The sequence below is a fragment of the Micromys minutus genome (genome assembly GCF_963924665.1).
Source record: "Micromys minutus genome assembly, chromosome: 8".
Taxonomy (NCBI): domain Eukaryota; kingdom Metazoa; phylum Chordata; class Mammalia; order Rodentia; family Muridae; genus Micromys; species Micromys minutus.
In genome coordinates this window covers 54,818,952-54,837,373 of record NC_137977.1, presented here as the reverse complement: position 1 = coordinate 54,837,373, position 18,422 = coordinate 54,818,952, and the positions used below count along the sequence as shown (strand labels likewise).

The 18,422-nt window shown below is 42.4% G+C and overlaps 1 protein-coding gene across 1 annotated transcript in view; it reads right to left on the bottom strand.

The window, feature by feature from the left end:
* Positions 1-17,559, bottom strand: part of CCDC68 (coiled-coil domain containing 68) — a 40,970-nt gene extending 23,411 nt beyond the window's left edge. The window contains exons 1-3 of the mRNA XM_080919815.1: positions 17,457-17,559; positions 6,383-6,511; positions 5,174-5,260 (exon numbers count right to left, since the gene is read on the bottom strand). Of these exons, the coding sequence (XP_080775941.1) occupies positions 5,174-5,260; positions 6,383-6,499 (204 nt within the window). The 5' untranslated portion in view covers positions 6,500-6,511; positions 17,457-17,559. The remainder of the gene's footprint in view (positions 1-5,173; positions 5,261-6,382; positions 6,512-17,456) is intronic.
* Positions 17,560-18,422: the final 863 nt, after the last annotated feature.

The window sequence follows — 18,422 nt, the reverse complement described above, 5'->3', positions numbered from 1 at the left end:
CATCAAAAGAAATTTGGGAGATGGATGAATTTACTTTGGGCACACTTATCTCCAGATTCATCACTGGGGGAAGTCAGTGAGGGGGTCTAGTGTGGGAGCTTGAAACTGGAGGGAGATACACTGCATGCTGGCTCTTTCACACACTCAGGCATAGCTATACAACTGAGGGCCAGCTGGTCATGAAATGGTTCCACTCACCATGGCCTGAGTCTTACTACATCTCCTGACAGCCAAAACAATCTCACACAGACCATTCTGATCTGGGAACTTCTTCAGTTGACTTTCTTTTCTCAGATGAATCTAGGCTGTGTCAAGTTGACAGTTATAGCTAACTAGGACACCAAAGTGACACCTATATAAATAACCATGAAACCAGATTTAGAGTCTAAGATTCCTTAACAGCCAAACCTATCATTTTCCCACTATAATAAACTATCCATAGTCCAAAAATAAAAGCCAAGCACATAACATATACAGAGTAACTCCTTGACTTGTTTTTTTTTGTGGTCCAGACTTCCTGTACACCTTCCACAACCATATATAGATATATACTAAGGAAAAATTGACAGACACTTGGGGAAAGTTAAATTACTTGCTGTAGTTGACAGTTGTAAAGTGTCATAATAGGAGTCATCTGATGGTAAAAGGCTGCAGATTCTGAGTCAGGAGGTCTGGGTGGAGGCTTAAACAGTACAAATCCAATAAGCCTATAGAGATGCTGCTACCTGGCTACTTTACATGGTAGCAAGACCCTACATCACAGCAGCACCGTGTCCTCTCCATTCATACAGAGCTACTCCTAGCAAGGTCAACAAAATGCCAGTTCAATGGTTCCAGTGACCATTGGCCAGTTCTTGGTTAACATGACCCAGCAGCCACACTGCAGTTACTCCTTTTACTCACTCTCAGGGATTCCATCCTCTACCACTTTTTCTCCTAAGTCTCCACCATCCCCTTCAACCTCTGGGATAGATTTTCTTTTTGCACTGACACATGCTTTGGGAAGCTTACCACAATGTACTTAGATGATCTATCATTTCTACGTATACTCACGTGCTATAAAATCCCCTGCCCTGTCAAAACTGCTGCCTTTTATTATTTATTCTGGAGATAAAGTCTTGCTATTTCAAACAGGCAGGCCTTGTACTCTTGTCCTCCTGCTCAAATGCCAAACCCAGCTCCAGTTTCAGAAAGTTACCAACCATAATGCCCCAATATTGCAGCCTAAACCTTCTACTACAAATTTGTACTCTCAAAGTTAAAATCATATGCCCACTGTGTTGGTTAGAATATGCTTGGTTCAAGGAGTGGCACTCTTAGGAGGTGTGGCGTGTTGGAATAGTTGTGGCCTGGTTGAAGGAAGTGTGTTACTTTGGGGGCAGGCTTTAATTATCTTCCTTCTTGCTGCATGAAAAACAGTCTTTTCTGATCAAAATGTAGAACTCTTGGCTGTTTCTCCAGCACCATGTCTGCCTGGATGCTGCCATGCTTCCCACCACGATGATAATGGGCTAAAACTGAAAGCTAGTCCCAGTAAAATGTTGTCTTTTTAAAAAGTTGCCTTGGTCTTGGTGTCTCTTCACAGCGATGAAATCCTAAGACAGAAGTCGGTACCAGGAACTGAGATTTTGCTATAATAGGCCTAACCTTGTTTTGTTTCGAGGAATGTAGCTTTTAGGACTTTGGAAATCAGTGAAATGCTTTGAGTGGGGCTTAATGGGGCATCTTAGTAGAAATATGGAATACATTGGTGAGGATTTGAACTGTGGGGTCCTGGTTCTAGAACTTTCAGAGGAGAATTTTAGTATGTGACCTAGATAATATATTCTTGTGATATTTCGGTAAGGAATGTGGCTGCTTTTTGCCTGTGTCCAAAGAGTCTGCCTGAGGTTAAAGAGAAGAGATTCAGATTAACTTCATTGACAGCAGAGGTCTCAAAATAGCCTAGTTTAGAATCTGTGCTATGGTTCACTATAATGAATGTTGTTTTGAACTAGCACAGCAAACTGAGGAAGGAAAAATACAATGGTACAAGTAGTAAAGGAGCACCAGGAAGTAGAATAAAGCTGAATCCTGTGTTCAAGGAGGAACCAGATTAAGGGAGTGGTGACCTCATGACAAGATACCACCCAGCTAAACTTATTGTTTATGTGTTAGCAGTTGAACAAGGAATAGTTATTATTACCTGATTATTGTTTTCATTTGGACTTTTAATCTGAAATAAACTACAATCCATAAATGGAGGGCATAACTGTAATCCAGATCACGAGGCATGGCGCCCAAGAAAAGCTTAGGTCCCAGGCACAGAGACAAGTAGATCTCTGAATTCAGAGCCAGCATGATATAGAGCAAGTTCCAGGTAAAGAAAAGCTTAGGTCCAGACTTAACCCAAGCATTCGGGAGACAAAATCAAAGTCATGTCAATTTCTGAGTTCAAGGTCAGTATACAGAGCAAGTTCTAAGACAGCCAAGCCTAGACAGTAAAGGAGTTGGAAAACAATGCTGGTGATGATATAGTAGAACAATGCAGATGTATTGCTGCCCCAACATGCAACAGAACTTGGCAACTTTTGCCACATGGCTCTGGCTTTAAAGACAAGAATAGATGAGACTTCTGGGACAATAGACGCTGGTTAGCTAGACCTAATAAATTAGTAATGATTAGAAAGAGGCCAGGATCACTGAGATGAAATCTTCTGGAAAGTGTTTTCTGAAAGCCTGTACCTCATGCTGCTACTAGACCCAGGTAGTACTGATTTGGGTGGTATGAAAGGGTCATGGAGCTGAAGCTTGGCACTGTGAGAGGTTATGGAAGGCCATTGGTGAAGGTGCAACCTCACTTGCAGTAGACAGCCAAGGCTGAAGGAATCATGCAAGGAAGCTGAGGCTTGGAATCATGAAGAGAGAGAACCAATGAGAGGCTACTGCTAAAGCCCAGTATGCAGAAGATCCCAGCATATTGGAGATGCCACCAGTAACAGCAGCAGTAGTGGAGTGGAGTCAACCTGAGCTTAGAGTGCTACAGAGGGCAGAGCTAGAGAAGTGATACAAGGCCTTTGGAGGAGCCCAGAAGATTATGTGTGGATCTCAGACATTGAAATAGTAGCTGGAAAGTCGAAGTTGTGTTGGAGCCCCCCCAAATGTTAGAGTTGCAAAAGCCATGGGATACCTGCTGAGGAACACTGCTAAAAGGGAATGGGGTTGTAGTTGACAAAAATGAAAGTAGCTGGAGTTCTGAAGAGTGTGTTGACATTAGACATGGAGATGTAGAGTTTGGAGTTTGTCCAGCTGATATTTAGTATTGCTTTAGTCCAATATTTTCTTACTATGATGTTTGGGAATGGTAATATACATCCTATAATATTGATAGTATATGAGCTGCATTTTGATTCTGATTTTATAGGAGATTACAGTTAAGGCTGAGTATCAGAAGAGACTATGAATTTTGGACTTTTAACATTGTTGAGACTGCTATAGACTATGGGGTCTTTGGAAGTTGGGATAAATGTTTTTTACATTATTCTATGGCTAAGTATGGCTCCCATAGACTCTATGTTTGAACAAGTCTGAGGGGACCAGGATATGGAATGTGGTGGTTGGAATATGGTTGGTCCAAGGAGTGGCAGTATTAGGAGGAATAACCAATTGGGATAGGTGTAGCCTTGTTGGAGGAAGTTTCACCTCGGGTGTGGGATTTGAGACACTCATCCTAGCTGCCATGAAGACTGTCTCTCATGGTTGCCTTTCAATCAAGATGTAGAACTCTCAGAGGCTTCTCCAGCACCATGTCTGCCTGAATGCTGCCATGCTTCCCACTACGATAATAGACTGAACCTCTAAAACTGTAAGCCAGTACCAATTAAATGTTGTTCTTTTAAAACTGTTGCCTGGGTCATGGTGTCTTGTAGTTTGATATTAAGGCTATATATGATTGGACAGTGGAGAGGTAGGCAGAGAAAGAGTCTGGAGATGCAGAAGAGAGGAAGAAAAGGCAGAGATTTGGGAGGAAGAAGATGGAAGTTGACATGTATGTTTCTGGGCGCATCTCTAGCTTGATAAGGTTGTTATGATTATTTCTAAGGGTTTCTATGAGTCTAATTTATCTTTTCTAGATGGGCAGTTTCTATCTTTGTCTGATGGGTGTAATCTTATTGTGTAGAGGGTTTGTGGATTGAGAATTTAACATATAAACCTGTTTGATAAGTTAATCTTTATGGTGTCATGTCAGTAGAAACATGGTGGAGGAAAGCGAGTGAAAACAATATGCACCTGAGTCCTTAAAGGTGGCATGGAGGCACAGCTGCCGGCACTAGTGCAGGATAAAAGGTTTCCACTTTTTAATATTTATTGAAACAGTGTCTCTTCACAGCAATAAAATTCTAAATAAGACAGTAGCCTGAACCTTCTAATTCAGATGTGTATCCTCACGTTAGAAGATTATGCCTACCCACAGATAAGAGTTGTAGAAGATAACACAACTTGACCAAAAATGATTTTTAAATTTTATCTCCTCTGCCATACCTCATCAAAAGTCCCTATTAGCCCAGCTTCAGAGTACTTAATGTAAGAAAATCTTTAGCACTGACCATGCTCAAATAGACACTAAGGATGACATAGGGGCTGCCTTTATGTAGCATGTACTACTTTCTCATGTGGTAGATGATTATGATTATGGGTTCTGGTCAGTAATGCTGATGGGATGCACTTGGTTCTGATGATATTTAATGTGGTACAGTTTGAGCTAAAAGAGGTTTGTTTGAACTTAAGTACACAAAGATGCTATTGGAATAAAACAGAGGTGCTTAAACTTATTGATCGCTTAATTCATTGTCTGACAGTTGCTGTGTCCCACAGCAGGCTTGCAAGTTTGCATCTTCATGCATGAGAAGTATTACTACCATGTATTCTCCTTAGTCTAACATCTTCCTATATAATTCATAATTATGTTTCAGTTGCAATATTTCAGCAAGGCCTGGGCATTCTGATCTGATCCATCCAATAATATTCTTGATTAACACATCATACATAGAGGCATTAACATCTTTTATGCATAAAGTGTTTTACCACTTAGCTTCAAGGAGTAATACTGGCAGAGCTGATTGAGTAGAACTCTATATGGCTTCATGTTCATTTTCTGAAGCAATGGAGGTACTGAGTCTTGATGCTTTATTACCTCTGCATCTAGTTTGCTCCTTGCATTACCACGGCCTTCTTCATCCTTGAACATGTGATTCCGGATCTTTTCCAGAGTAGTTCGAATCTGGAAGAGGAAAAAAAATAGTTAATTTTTTTTACAAGGTGTTTTATTCCAAATGTATCTTTATTTCTCTATACTAGATGCAGGCTTTTTTATTAACACATTTATCCTGACGTCAGATCTAAACACCAGTCTGCAACCTAAATTATACTCAGATTTATAATGTTTAGATTAATAAAAAGAAGTGAGTTTAATATTTTTTCAGATAAATTATGACAAACTAAATTAATAGTATACTATAAAATAATTTGGTGAGTAGTGCTTTAAAACTGTGGATTTTGATCAATTTTACCAACAATTTCATACTAATTTAGTATTTACTAATTACTATAAGACAATTACTACTTAGTAATCACTACAAAATAATTACTACATAGTAATTACTAAAAAATGATTACTACTCAGTAATTACCACAAAATAATTGCTATTAAGTAATTACCACAGAAAATCACTAAGTCATGATCATACAAATCCATGCATGAAATTTGAGCTCCAGTCTTGCTGACCTGGGGAATTACAAGACTGTCCAAGATAATTTAATTAGCTGATTTGAACAAGTTACAAACTACCAATGTCAGAATTTTTCTACCTGCTGTAAGAGGCAGTTTATGTGAGCATCTTTTGTTCATTCTTTTTAAAGTGGATTCTCCTAAGTGACATCTTTAATGAAGTCATTTGCAGAGAAATCCCAGGCATTAGCTCGCTGGAGTTGTGCAGAGAGACAAGGTAAGGAAAGAGCTAGAATCAGCAGGAGACATCAACATCTAGTTGGGAGCTCAGCATCCCATTCAGGAAACCACCAGGGAAGGTTATAAAACAGCAGGAAATCCAGCAGTAAAGGATGGGGTGCAAACTAAATGCTGATAGGTGTTCTGAACCCTCCTGGCCATTATTCAGTTTTACTGAGTGGAGAAAAGTCTTTTACTTCACATGTCTGTAAGCACGGGTGTATATCCTAAAGAAATGATACTAACCATTTTGTAATACTATCCTAATGATATTATCCTAAGCCAAGAGAAATTCTTCCCTTTTCATGTTACATGGGTGTGGGAACAAAGCCCATAATCCATACTGGTACTTATCATAAGACGGTCATGCCATAGTCGTGACTGGCACCCTCATACCTTTCTCACATACTCCGTTTCTTCGATAACGTGAGCTGACGAAGATCCATAGAAGAGGGGTCTGTCTTCTGGCTTACCTCTTGAGGGAACTTCTGTGGTCACCGTTACAGTTGTCATGGTGAATTCTGGCTGAAAGAAAAGAGATGTCACAAGTTTCAGCACCAATGTTAGGAAAAAAATGAAGAGAGTCTGGGGATATTCGAGGCCTGGGGGCAAGAAGAATGCCTCTGAGAAGCCATGTTGGGAATTCCTTCCCCCTGAGGGACCAGCCACACCACAGGCTGGTACAGTACAGAATAGAGTTTATTCAGGGCAAGGGAGGAGAGTTAGAGTAGTAGGGGCAGAGAGAGAGAGAGAGAAAGAGAGAGAGAGAGAGAGAGAGAGAGAGAAGAGAGAGAGAGAGAGAGAAGAGAGAGGAGTAGAGAAATAAAGGCCGGCCAAGAGCATGTGGAGAGAAAGGGAAATGGGGGAGGAGAGGCAAGGGGGGAGAGCAAGAGTGCAAGACAGTAAGGACCAAGAGACAAAGAGACAAAGAGGTCAAGAGGCCACGAAAGGGGGAGGGGCAAGCAGCCCCTTTTATAGTGCCAGGTAACTGGGGCTGAGGCTACCTGGCTGTTGCTAGATAACTGTGGAGTGGGGGTTACAAAATTCCAACACTGGCTTTAGGAAAACATAAATGAGCTCAACAAAACAATGTAAAGGAAGTTTATTGTAATCAAAGTTTTAGTATCAAATGAAATGTTTAATATCATCTTAGACTGCAAAATCTCAGAAGCTGGCCCCTGATTTATTCATTTTCTGTTATAGCGTACTGGAAGTGCTTAATAAATGTCTATGAGACTAAAAATGCAGTTATAGTCAGACTGTGTAATGTATATTCTGCAGTAACTCTGTAAAGGCTGTTTAGTAAAGGATGTTGTAATAAAAGAAATAATAATGGAAGAAACCCAAGAGCACACAAATGGGACTGGGAAGTTGATTACTGCTATGGAGTAATATTTACAGTGTGTAAGTCAGTTAGAAAACAAAAAAGAAAAAGAAACAAAAAACATGGTACAGAATAAATACTTAATTTTGTATTTTTTATTGTTTTTTAAAAATAAGGTAATGTATATGATGAAGAGAAATATATGTGTCTTGGCTTTGACAAAGTAAATTTCAGATCAGCCTGAGCTCTAGAGTAAGATCCTGCCTCCTCAAACTCACACACACACACACACACACACACACACACACAGATACACACACACACAGACACACACACAGAGACACACACACAGACACACACACACACACAGGAAAGGAGGGAGAGCAGTCACAGGTGGCCAGCCTACGCTCTCTAGATATCAAGTCCTCCTGCAGAGAATCTAGAGCCTCTTGGGTAATTCAGGTTGAGGACATGAAGTCCATAAAACTAAGTATAGCAGGAGATCAAACACTAGAGAATAAAGTGTAATAGAAATAGAACTTAAGAGGAAAAAAAAAGGTCATAGCAAACACACAGCACGTCTTTAATACACACACTGTAATTTTTGGTCACCAAATAATAATGGACAGTTTTTATGGGATGTCACTTAATAAACTCAAAAGAATTGACCGAGTTAGAAAGCCCAGCATTTGTAACTGCTCATGAAGGAGTGGATCTGAATTAACCCTGAAGCTCAGCTAAGAACTCTGGGTGAAAAGGTTAAAGAGAAGCCTAACCGCCTGAGGGGCTTCAGAACTCAGGCGTCCTATAACTAAATCCCTACACATTGTGTCCCAGGGCTGGGAAGAGCACTTGGTGTTACAACAGTGCTGCCCTAAAGATTCAGTTCCCACCATTCACATCAACAACTCACAACCACCCGAAACTTCAGTCCAGGGAATCTGATGCCCTTGTCTGGTCTTCCCAGGTATCTGCATGCATGTGCTATACATACACACAGAGAACATACAGGCACATACATACATACACAATTAAAATAGCTATTTTCTTAAGAGTTTTAAGAAACATATAACCAAATACAATAGAGGAATCTCATTTGGATCCTGCCTTAAACACATTAGGCATATATGATGCACTTTATTTTTTGGTTGACTGGAAAAAAAGCTGGTAGGAAAAAATTCTTATCACATACTGGGGATAGGTAGATTGGTAAAGTCCTTACCCCAGAATTTCAGAGGTAAGAAATAAACAGATTCCTGGAACTCACTGGCCAACTAGCCTAATGGGTTTCCCCAATTTTGAGAAAAAGTCTGTCTCAAAAAAGAAACAAAATGTGGGCAGTGTTTGAGAATAAAAGTAGAGGTTGTCTTCTGACCTCCACAAGTATGCATACACATGTACATATACATGCACCAACAGGAACATGAACAGACACATACATGTGTCCACATGCATACATATATTACACACACACACACACACACACACACACACACACACACACACACGAAGGATCCCGTATGTTTCTAAGCTTAAAGGAATTAAGAAATCTTTTTAGAAAACTGTGTCTGTTGGTGGCATTTGCTGAGTGAGATATTTGTAGATAAAATAACGATTGTCCCTGAGGTGAAGGAAGACACAGTAAAGATGGAGTTGAGATAAAGATGACTTTTGAGTCTTATTCAAAAGTCTGGCAAACTCTACGTGGTTGAATCTAAGATGTCCTCCATGGGTTAGTGTATGCACATGATAGTGCTGATTTGGAAGATGACAGAGGCTTTGGAAGATGACGTTTGCCTGGAGGAGATGGGTCCCTTGCAGCACCACAGACAGGCTTTGCTTCTGGCCCAGTGCTTGGCCACCTAGTCTGGCCTCTAGTTGAGGGACTCAACCGCAGGGTCCCATCACAGAGCCACCCTTCCAAAACTGTGGGCCAAGGTAAATCTACACTCCTTTAAGTTGAACCTCGGACACTTTGTCACAGCGATGAGAAAATTGACAAATATAAAGCAAGCTACAGTAAAAAAAAAAAAACAACCAAACCAAACCAAACAAACAAACAAAAACTGTGTATAGAATTATTAAACCTGTTCTACTGATTTGGAAGTGACTCCCCATACTAATGTCAACTTACCGAAAATAATAGTAGTTCCCTCCTCCCCCCCAAACTCTGGTTGGTTGGTTGGTTTGTTTGTTTGTTTGTTAGCCCAAGCTCAAAGGTTTTTCCACCCCATTCAGACTGTCTTCCTTAGAAAGAAAAAAAAAATGCCTAAAATCCAGGAATGACTCAAGCTGCTAAAAGACCGAGAATCTTTATATTGGCCCACAGCCCTTTGAAAGAAGATTGCCTGGGGGAAGCCACAAAGCCTCTCCTTTATCCTTTAATCTTCAACTGAAATTGACAGGGCGTGCCAAGAATTTCCCATTTTACTGCAAATCCTCTCAGAAGGCAGCCAGTCTTTTTGTTTCAGCAGAACTCAATTTGGCAACATCAAGTCCCAGCAAGTTGGCTGTGTGGGATGGCAGGGAAGTACTTCACTCTCTTGGGCCTCTGAAGTCTCTTCCAGGATTAGGGACTTGCTCCACTGCAGCATTTGAATGCTCAAAGAAAATAAATAAATAAAAGCCCCCCAGAGACAATAAGCAACGTGTTCAGAAACTTGAACCAAAGTGGTCAGCCTTCTATCTGGTTCCCCATGTTCAAGCAGCGTATAAAGGAAGAGCATCCTTAGATATTTTTAATGTTTTCAGGTCATCTAGAAGTATCTCATGTCATGAAATGTGAAATATACATAAAGCTGATTTTTTAAAGCATTTAATTCAGAAAAAAGGCATTTAGTTTGAATCTGAAATATAAGCAAGACAAGAGCATATGCCTCTTCCTCTGGCTGGTGGTATTGTTTGAGGGTGACTGGGACTTTTAGGCAGTGATCTGTCGCATTGCCACCTGCCTCGGCCATGAGCTTCCGCTGTTCTACTTTCCTGTCATGATGCATTGAAATCTCCCAGAGTTGAGTCTAGAGAGACCTTTCTACCCTTATGTTGTCTGTGGTCATGGAACACTAGGTAACCAACGTGGTGGTTCAACGCAAGGTTTTGTTCTGAGACAGCGGTGGTCGCTTGTTGACATACAGTTCCTGATATTTTGGCCTTACAATAGCACAGGTGAGCATTTACCTGATATGTTTACCATCTGTCCTTTTCCAGGGGGGAAAAAAAAGTCTGTATCATGGCCTGGCAGGGAACAGGGACTGGAGAGGTGGGCAGTTAGAGGCCAGTGAAGTGATCGCCTGCTTAGACTGGGTTCTTTTCTCTACTGCAATTTGCTTCTCCTCAGCTCCACTGGGCTGAGGTACTTCCATTTCCCTTTTACATGTGTGCGCATTTCCTCACTGAAGAGTCTTTAGAAAAAAAAAAAAAAAAAAAAAAAAAAAACGCATCCTGCTTTCTCAGTCTTTCCTAATCTGGCAAACACATGAGCCTATGTCATATAGATACTGAAATATATTTTCTTCTTCGCCTTTTATTCCTAATAACTAAAACATCGCTGCCTTAGTCCCTGGTAAGTAAAGTTCATTATATTCTCTCCAAACCACCATTTTTCCTGCTTATCAGTTGTAAAAGTCACACAAAATTTTAGCATGGATGTATATATCTGTAAAATAAGGGGAAATATCCTCCCAGAAATGAAAAATGGGTTTTTTTTTTTTAAATGGCTGGTTGCAGGAGGGACTCTGTGAACCAATGGATGGCAAACATCAATGTTACCACCTCCCTTGTTTTATATTCCTAAAAACCTCAGAAGACAAACCATCCATTACAGAGGAGTAGAGTCAGGCCCTGTGTTTGGAAAGCATTATATCCAACAGTATCAATATGAAGTTAAATTCCATTTCTCTTTGGTTCAGAAAACTTTTGTGCCTACAGTTTGAGTTGAATAAAGAAATCCCAGATTTGGGGGGGGGGGGGTGAGTGGGAGATAAACAGCAAAGTCCAACCAGCCATATGGTATCCTGGGGAAAGTCCATGTTGGCCTTTTATTTCAGCCAGAAGTAGATTAGACAGATAAAAATTTCAAAATAAAACACAATCAGTTAATTAAAGTGAGGGAAAGCTTTATTTGTTTTATGCTAGGATGGATTGAAGACAGCTTACACGTGGCATCACGCCAAGAGGAGGTATTTCCTATATCAGGCCATGGAAACAAGGCAGCAGGGAATGCTGGGATATGGTGCTCCTTGTCCCTCATCTTTAGCCAAAGTAAATTCTTTGTCTTAACAGCACAGCATCTTCCCAAGAACATTCAGTGGATAAAAAGGGGTTCTGCAGCTGAAAAGTTTGAGAGAGTTAGTCTCTTAGCTTCATGACCCCTGGAGATACGTCACTACCCAGTAGACAATCAGCATGAGTGCTCCCCTATTGTTCAATGCCTCAGTTTCCTTTATGGTCATATGAATTATTAATAGTAAAAAAATCGACAGGGGGTGGTTTGTGAGTTAATATTCGTCAAGCGCTTAGCACATATAATGCATAATAAATGATTTGTACTTGTTTGTCAAACGAGTAAATAAAATATGAGACAATTATCCATAATTAAAGCTGGAGAGAAGTTTGAGTGCTTTTTTTTCCCTTTGGGGACAAATCAGGTAAGATTTGGCATAGTCTGTTCTCTGGGGTGAGCTATAAGTGGTAGTTTGCTATAAAGCAGAAACTTGAAAACCAGGGGATTATGGTAGTGTTTCCTTACTGCTAAACCATCAGTACTGTGTCAGCAAAACCAGAGGATGCTAACCATAGCTTTCAGTCCGCACAACAATGGCTCCACACAGCGGTGCATCGTTTCCTGTCGGATGAACCAACACACCACTGGCCCAGGACGTTGTAAACCCACTTCGCTGTTCGAGGACCAGAGAAGAGCTGCTGGAGTACTAAGTAAGCTCACAGAGCTTTGAGATGGCTGCCATCTTGTCATTTTTGCCAAATGTACAGACCCTAGTAATGCAGAACATGACTTTGAACTAATCATATATGAACTAACTACATATATGTAATGACTTCACTGAAAATGCCATCGCACAGCAGTAGTGTGATCTTCTCTTCAGTTGTAGGCAGCTCTAGGTGGAAGAGAGGTTTGCAGATAGACGGACTCATAAAAACAAGGCTGGGTGAAGATGAAGTCACACATGAAGTGATATTTCTACCAGCCAAAAAGTACCAAGGACTTGCCTCAAACACCTAGGATCCCAGAGCTGAAAAGATAACATAAAACCCATTTGCCTCCATTTAAGAACCAGGCTTGATTTTGAAAAGAAGGCCATAAGGTACCAGTTCCAGGAACAGATCATAGGTCCTAGGAACTAGGCCATAAGGCATCAGCTCTAGGAACAGACCATAAAATCCAGAAACAAGGCCATAAAACCCAAAGAACAGCCTGGGGATAACCACAAAAATGGGGAAACATCTCAGAACAGGCCAGCTGTGAAGGGCAGCTCTACCTCTCTCATCCTATGGTTAAACATTCTCGACAGGACCACCTGTGACTCCCTAGAACCCACCAATGAAATTTTAGGTTACTTAATCCTTCTAGAGACTTTTCCCAGTTCCCTATAAGAAGGCCTGTGTGCCTTTGTCTGGGGTCGCCATTTTGAAACATAGTTTATCTCCTCATGCTGGTTGTTCTGGAGAATAAATGTTCTTTGTCTTTGCAAACTGAGTCTGGGGTCTTCCTTCAGTGATTTTCGGACCCTTACACAGACTCCTTCTCATGCTCTCCAATGGATCTAACCTGGAAAGGCCTGGATCTCAGATGTCAAATCCTCAGAATGACAAGGTAGCAAATTTCTATCTAAGCTACTCAGTGGTTCTAGATCATGGCTGCTCTAGGAATATAAAACAAGGTTATCTACAGTCAGGAAACATTAAGAAGAGGATTTTATTTCTTTACCTAACAGTTGACTCATCCGTCTTGTAGTAGACATGCCCTGCACATTGGTGTGGTGGTAACTCTGTCTACAGGAGGGGCCTCTCAGGGCTGTTACACTGGGCTCTTCAGGAAGGGAGGCAGAGAGGAGTGAACGACTGTGAGGGAGCAGGAGAAAAGGAAGTGGTGCTCTTAATAAACACAAGTAAGGCCAACCCAGGAACTCCTCACTGGAGAGAAGTCTGGAATGGAGGAAAACCCAGAGGCTACCTGGAGAAAGGGCATAAAGGTGAAAGAGAAGAAAGGGGGGTACAGGGTTTTCTGGAGCTGTTTCTGAGCATGCTGTGACACACAGCACAGTTCAGGTGACACTGGCTACCCAGAGCAGGATGTCCCCAGATTGACAGAATCTCCATTTGCACTTTGCTTGATGCTTGAAAGAAAACTTACAAATTCACCAAGGAAGGACCCTGCTTTGAGTTCAGAAGCAGGAAGTCCAGCAGTGGTGGCCATTGGAACCTCTGGGGGACCTCACCTGCTCCCTGCACCCCAGTCCCAAAGTCCTAATCTAGCAATGAGCTGGACAGGGACCCCCCCACCCCCACTTTCCAAACCTAGTTCTTCAAGTTCCTTATCAATTCTGGGGATTGATTCCACATCCTTCCAGTAGATCCTCATCAGAAAAGCCATTCATCAACGATTGTGTCCTGTAAGTAGGAGCCCAGACCAGTTTTGCCACATTTTCTGATTTTTTCTTTCAGGTTTCAGACTTTTTGGTTCTGAGCTAACAAAATTGTTCACTTTTGATCGCCAAGATAAACATATACTTAGATATCAGCTAAACTGCAAAAGTAAGAATAAAAGCCCTGCAGGTCGTGGGGAGCGGGGCCAGCACCTCTCCCAAACCTTGAAGGGTTTGCATACGCCTAGAGTACTAAGCATCACACTTGTTCTATGACATTACACAGCACAATGCTGACATCCAGTGTCTGCCTAAAAGCCTCAGGTGACAAGGTTCACATGACAATGAAGTACAGGCCACCAAAGGCATGTAAGTAACAGAGGATCCCAACTAATTCTGTTCCAGCATGCATGTGGGGACTCTTGTGCACACATGCATAAGTTTGGAGTATGGGTAAGTCCTAGAGAAAATTCCCAGTTATTAAATATAAGGTATCTCTTTCGAAGAAAGATGAAATATTACCGAAAGTACAATAAACTATATAATATCTAAGCATCATAGGGTTTGCTTGTCATTATACATACAGGACCCTCCCAGCTAAAGCCTCTCTGGAGGCTCAGGTCAGGATCCTACATGCAGCAATAAAACCTGCCAAGCAAGATGAACTCTTGATCTTTTAGTGGCTTGACTGTTTTGGGGGAGAGTTATTAACTGCTTTCTGAGGCCTGCTCCCCAGGATGGAATTTCAGGCCTTGTGCCATAATCCCAGTCAAAAGCCCACAGCTGGGGTAGTTCTACGCTCTGGGGTGAAACTTTCTATTATTACTTTGCTAAATGGTTTTGTCGTCCAATTGCCCTCTAAATGGTATGTTTATATCATAAGAGCCGAGGTGCTCTCAACATGAGCCTTCTTTCTGCGGCGGGCACAGCCCGTGGATGCATACCTGGTCAACCTTCTGCAAATGAGCTACTACAGGTGATGGGGAGACTGCTTTGGAATGGAATCTTCTGGGCCTGACATGACTATCACACACATCAGTTTGCCCGAGCTGTGGCTCCCTGCAGTCAAAGAAGGAAAACCCCTGAAAAAGATGGGCTAGATGATGTCCAGGCCACATGCCTTTCTGGGGAGCTCAAAGAATATGTGAGAAATTGTATAGGGTGCATGGTTTCATGACGTATTATAGAGTCCAACATATCCCACTTCCTCCTCCTTCTTAAATGGAAAGCAACTTTTAAAATTTCTTTGAGAGTTTCACTCACATATACAAGAAAATATGATCTGCTCATATCCCTCCAAAGCTTGTATCACAACTTCCTGTCTTTTATTTATCTCAATAGCCGTTAAATCCAACAAGGCCACTCTCATGACTATAAATATGGTGCTATTGACCGGAACATGTGAAACATATCAGGCCCATGACCTCAACAAAGACTGATTCTCCTGCCCTGCCAACAGCTCCCCAGCAACACATTTAATTTTCAGTGAGTTTTCTCATAAAACCGATGTTTGACTCTTTAGTGTTAATTCTTCCATGCTAATAATATCGAACCTAGAATCCATAATTCCTAAGCTTTTGCCCAATCTACACAAAATAGAACGGCACTAGCCAAACGAATATGGCGTTCCTCTCTAAGTTGTAGATTTGGTTATAAGTGAGAGGCTTCTGTTGGGAAGAAGGTTCTCTTCTCCATGCCAGGTGTTTGTTGCTGTGCTTCCAGATACACAAGAGTATGAAGTCCTAGAGGAATGTCTCTTCTTGTCCCATCAACATGGAACGTCGTGCCTGGCAGGAGCACATTCAGTACTGACCTTACAAGTCTGTGATCTGCTCCACAAGTTCACAGTCGATTAAAATGTGTACTGAAAGACTAAGCACAGGCGCTGCCCCAAACCAACTTTTGTTCTCCAAATCCATGTAGAGGGCAGATTTTATGCTTAGCAATAATTAAGCCTATGTAATCAGGTTAAATTAATTAATCAGACACAGGCATTGTTCGGTGACTTCCTAATAGAGACTACAACCTGGATGAACCCACATGTTCTTTGTGATATATTTATAATGTTTCAATCAGTAAATGATCGTCTAAATTGGATGTACCTGTCTCAGTTCAAAATCACTTGAACCTACGACTTTAAACACTTCTCCGTTCTCTTCAAAATCCTTTCTCTTATCAGCAGTTATCAGCCTTAAAATGTTTTTAAGGGTAAGTCTAACTTACATTTTTAAGCACTTTGGCAAAAAAGTGGGGATTGCAGCCCAACTCCAGTGTTGAAGCTTCATTAGAAACAGCCAGGCTAACGAATGATCCCGTGGGGTTTCATGCGGGTTCTAGTCTCTCTTAGTAAGTCGTGGAACCGCGGCTGTCTTTGTTTCAGTCTCTTTTCAGTTAGAGCGGAGGATCGATTTACTTTGAAAAGAACATATTTAAGAATCTTAATAAGTCTGCCTGGGTCTTAGGACACCCAGCCTCTTACCAATATTTCTGGAGTTGAGGAAACCAACAGTGCTTTTCCCTGCCTGAGACAAGTTCTCTATCTCCTCCCCCCTCTCCTATTGCCTGGTCCCTCTCCATGGAGGTAGACAGAGGGAGGAGGGCGCCCCAACAATTGAACAACAGCGTCACTTGGTCACTTGGTCACTTGTGTACTCGGGCACCCGACACTCAGGCCCAGCTCAAGTTTCTGGAAAACCGGTCTACACAGAGCTAAATATTTAATAGCATTGGGTAAAGTCCGGAGGCTAGAGTCCCCTTTTGACATTCCTAAGCATCATCTAATTAAGTTAATCTTTATATCGCACAGACAGACGGACGGAGGCGGGGTGGGGGGGGGGGCAGGGGTCTCAATCCATCGCTTAAAGTTAACTGTAATACGATGCTCTAACATCAGTTACGTCCTGGCCCGGAGGCATGCTCTAGGCTCTGAAGTTTACGTTCACTCTTTCCTTCTGAAAGAGTCTGAAAATTCACAACCATCACGATCCACTCTAGCACCAGAACTGCCCCTGCAGGAGTTACTACTTCTCCTGCAAAGCTGCCCCAGGCCCCTCCACAAACCAGACTGCTGAGTGAGTAGCAAACTCTTTAGCAGGGGGCTGTTCTCTTGCAGCGCCTGCAGGGAGGAAAGTCCATGCGAATAACTGAGGCTTTGCTCACTTTTGCTGCTAAACCGCGCGGAGGCGGAGACGAACACCAGACAGACGGCAGCTTTTTCGGGGTTACCTTTCCCGGGACCCCTGAAACAGGCAGACAGACGTCTCAGGATTTCTAAGAGACTAGATTACAACAGTCTAAATAAACAAGCAGGTGTGTGCACAGAGGGAAGGGAAAGGCAACTTTTTCTTTTCCTGGAAACTTTTGCACCAGGGGACCCGAGCCCAGAGCAGAGGTTCAACAAAACACCCTCTTCACCTCTCTAAGACTTTCCCCCCTCTTCCCTAGGAAACGCCCCGGGGTGCAAAGCTCCCCCGGTGGCCCGCGCCAAGGTCACCTGGTGTCCCCCAACCTGGCAGCGGTCCACAGCTGTCGCAGGATCGCCTACCTTGGAGGGCGTTAAAGGAGGCCTCTGCCTGTTCCACCTCCGGAAACCTGGCAGAGAGCCCAGGATTGGGTCCTCAACAGCCGTAGTTTGGCGACAGTGGGCAGCTAAGTGCTCAGTTAGGCGGGCACGCCCAGGGCAGAGTCCGGTGTCCCGACCTCTGGGAGGAGCCTCTGGCTCTCCAATGCCCGGGGCGGTAGAACCTCAGTGGAAAGACCAGACACCGCCCTAAGGCGCTTGTCTCAGGAGAAAGACTCTAGCTAAGGACAGGCCCTGCTGATGATGTTCTAGTAGTGTCCCTAAGTCCACAAATTCACTTCTCGTGTGTGTGTGTGTGTGTGTGTGTGTGTGTGTGTGTGTGTGTGTGTGTGTGTGTGTGTGTGTGTTTAATAAAACATTTTATTTGGGGATGATCTGAAACCAAACAGTTGCAAAATCAGGAGAAAGAGTTCCCTCGAATGAATCACCCACAGCCCCTAAGGTGCATAGTTCCTTAGAGGTGGCTTCATTGAAAACTTATGAAATTAACAACGTCCATTACTATTGACAAATCCCAAATTGTCTGCAAATGTCACGAGTTTTTGGGCTAATACCCTTGATTTCCCAGTTCCCCTCAAAATCCCATTGGAAATACTACCTGGCATTAGTGTAGGTCGCCTTGCTTCGGCTTGTCTTGGACAGTTCCTTTAGCCCTTCCTTGATGTAATGATCAGCGTTAGAAATGTGAGGTATACCAGTGAAGTAGGTATTCAACCTGTCTGGTATCTCTCACATGGAGAAGCAGGAAGAAACCCGCTGGGACACGCCCCTCCCCCACACCTCATCCCATCCTCTGTTGGTCAGCATGACAGTAGTCAGACTTCTGTAGCCATGCTGACCCTGATTCCCTGATGAAACTCAGGTGGGCTAGCCTTCTCTGCTGCCTTACTATTTCCTCTCCTCGAAAGGTCTTCATCACATCGAATTCAC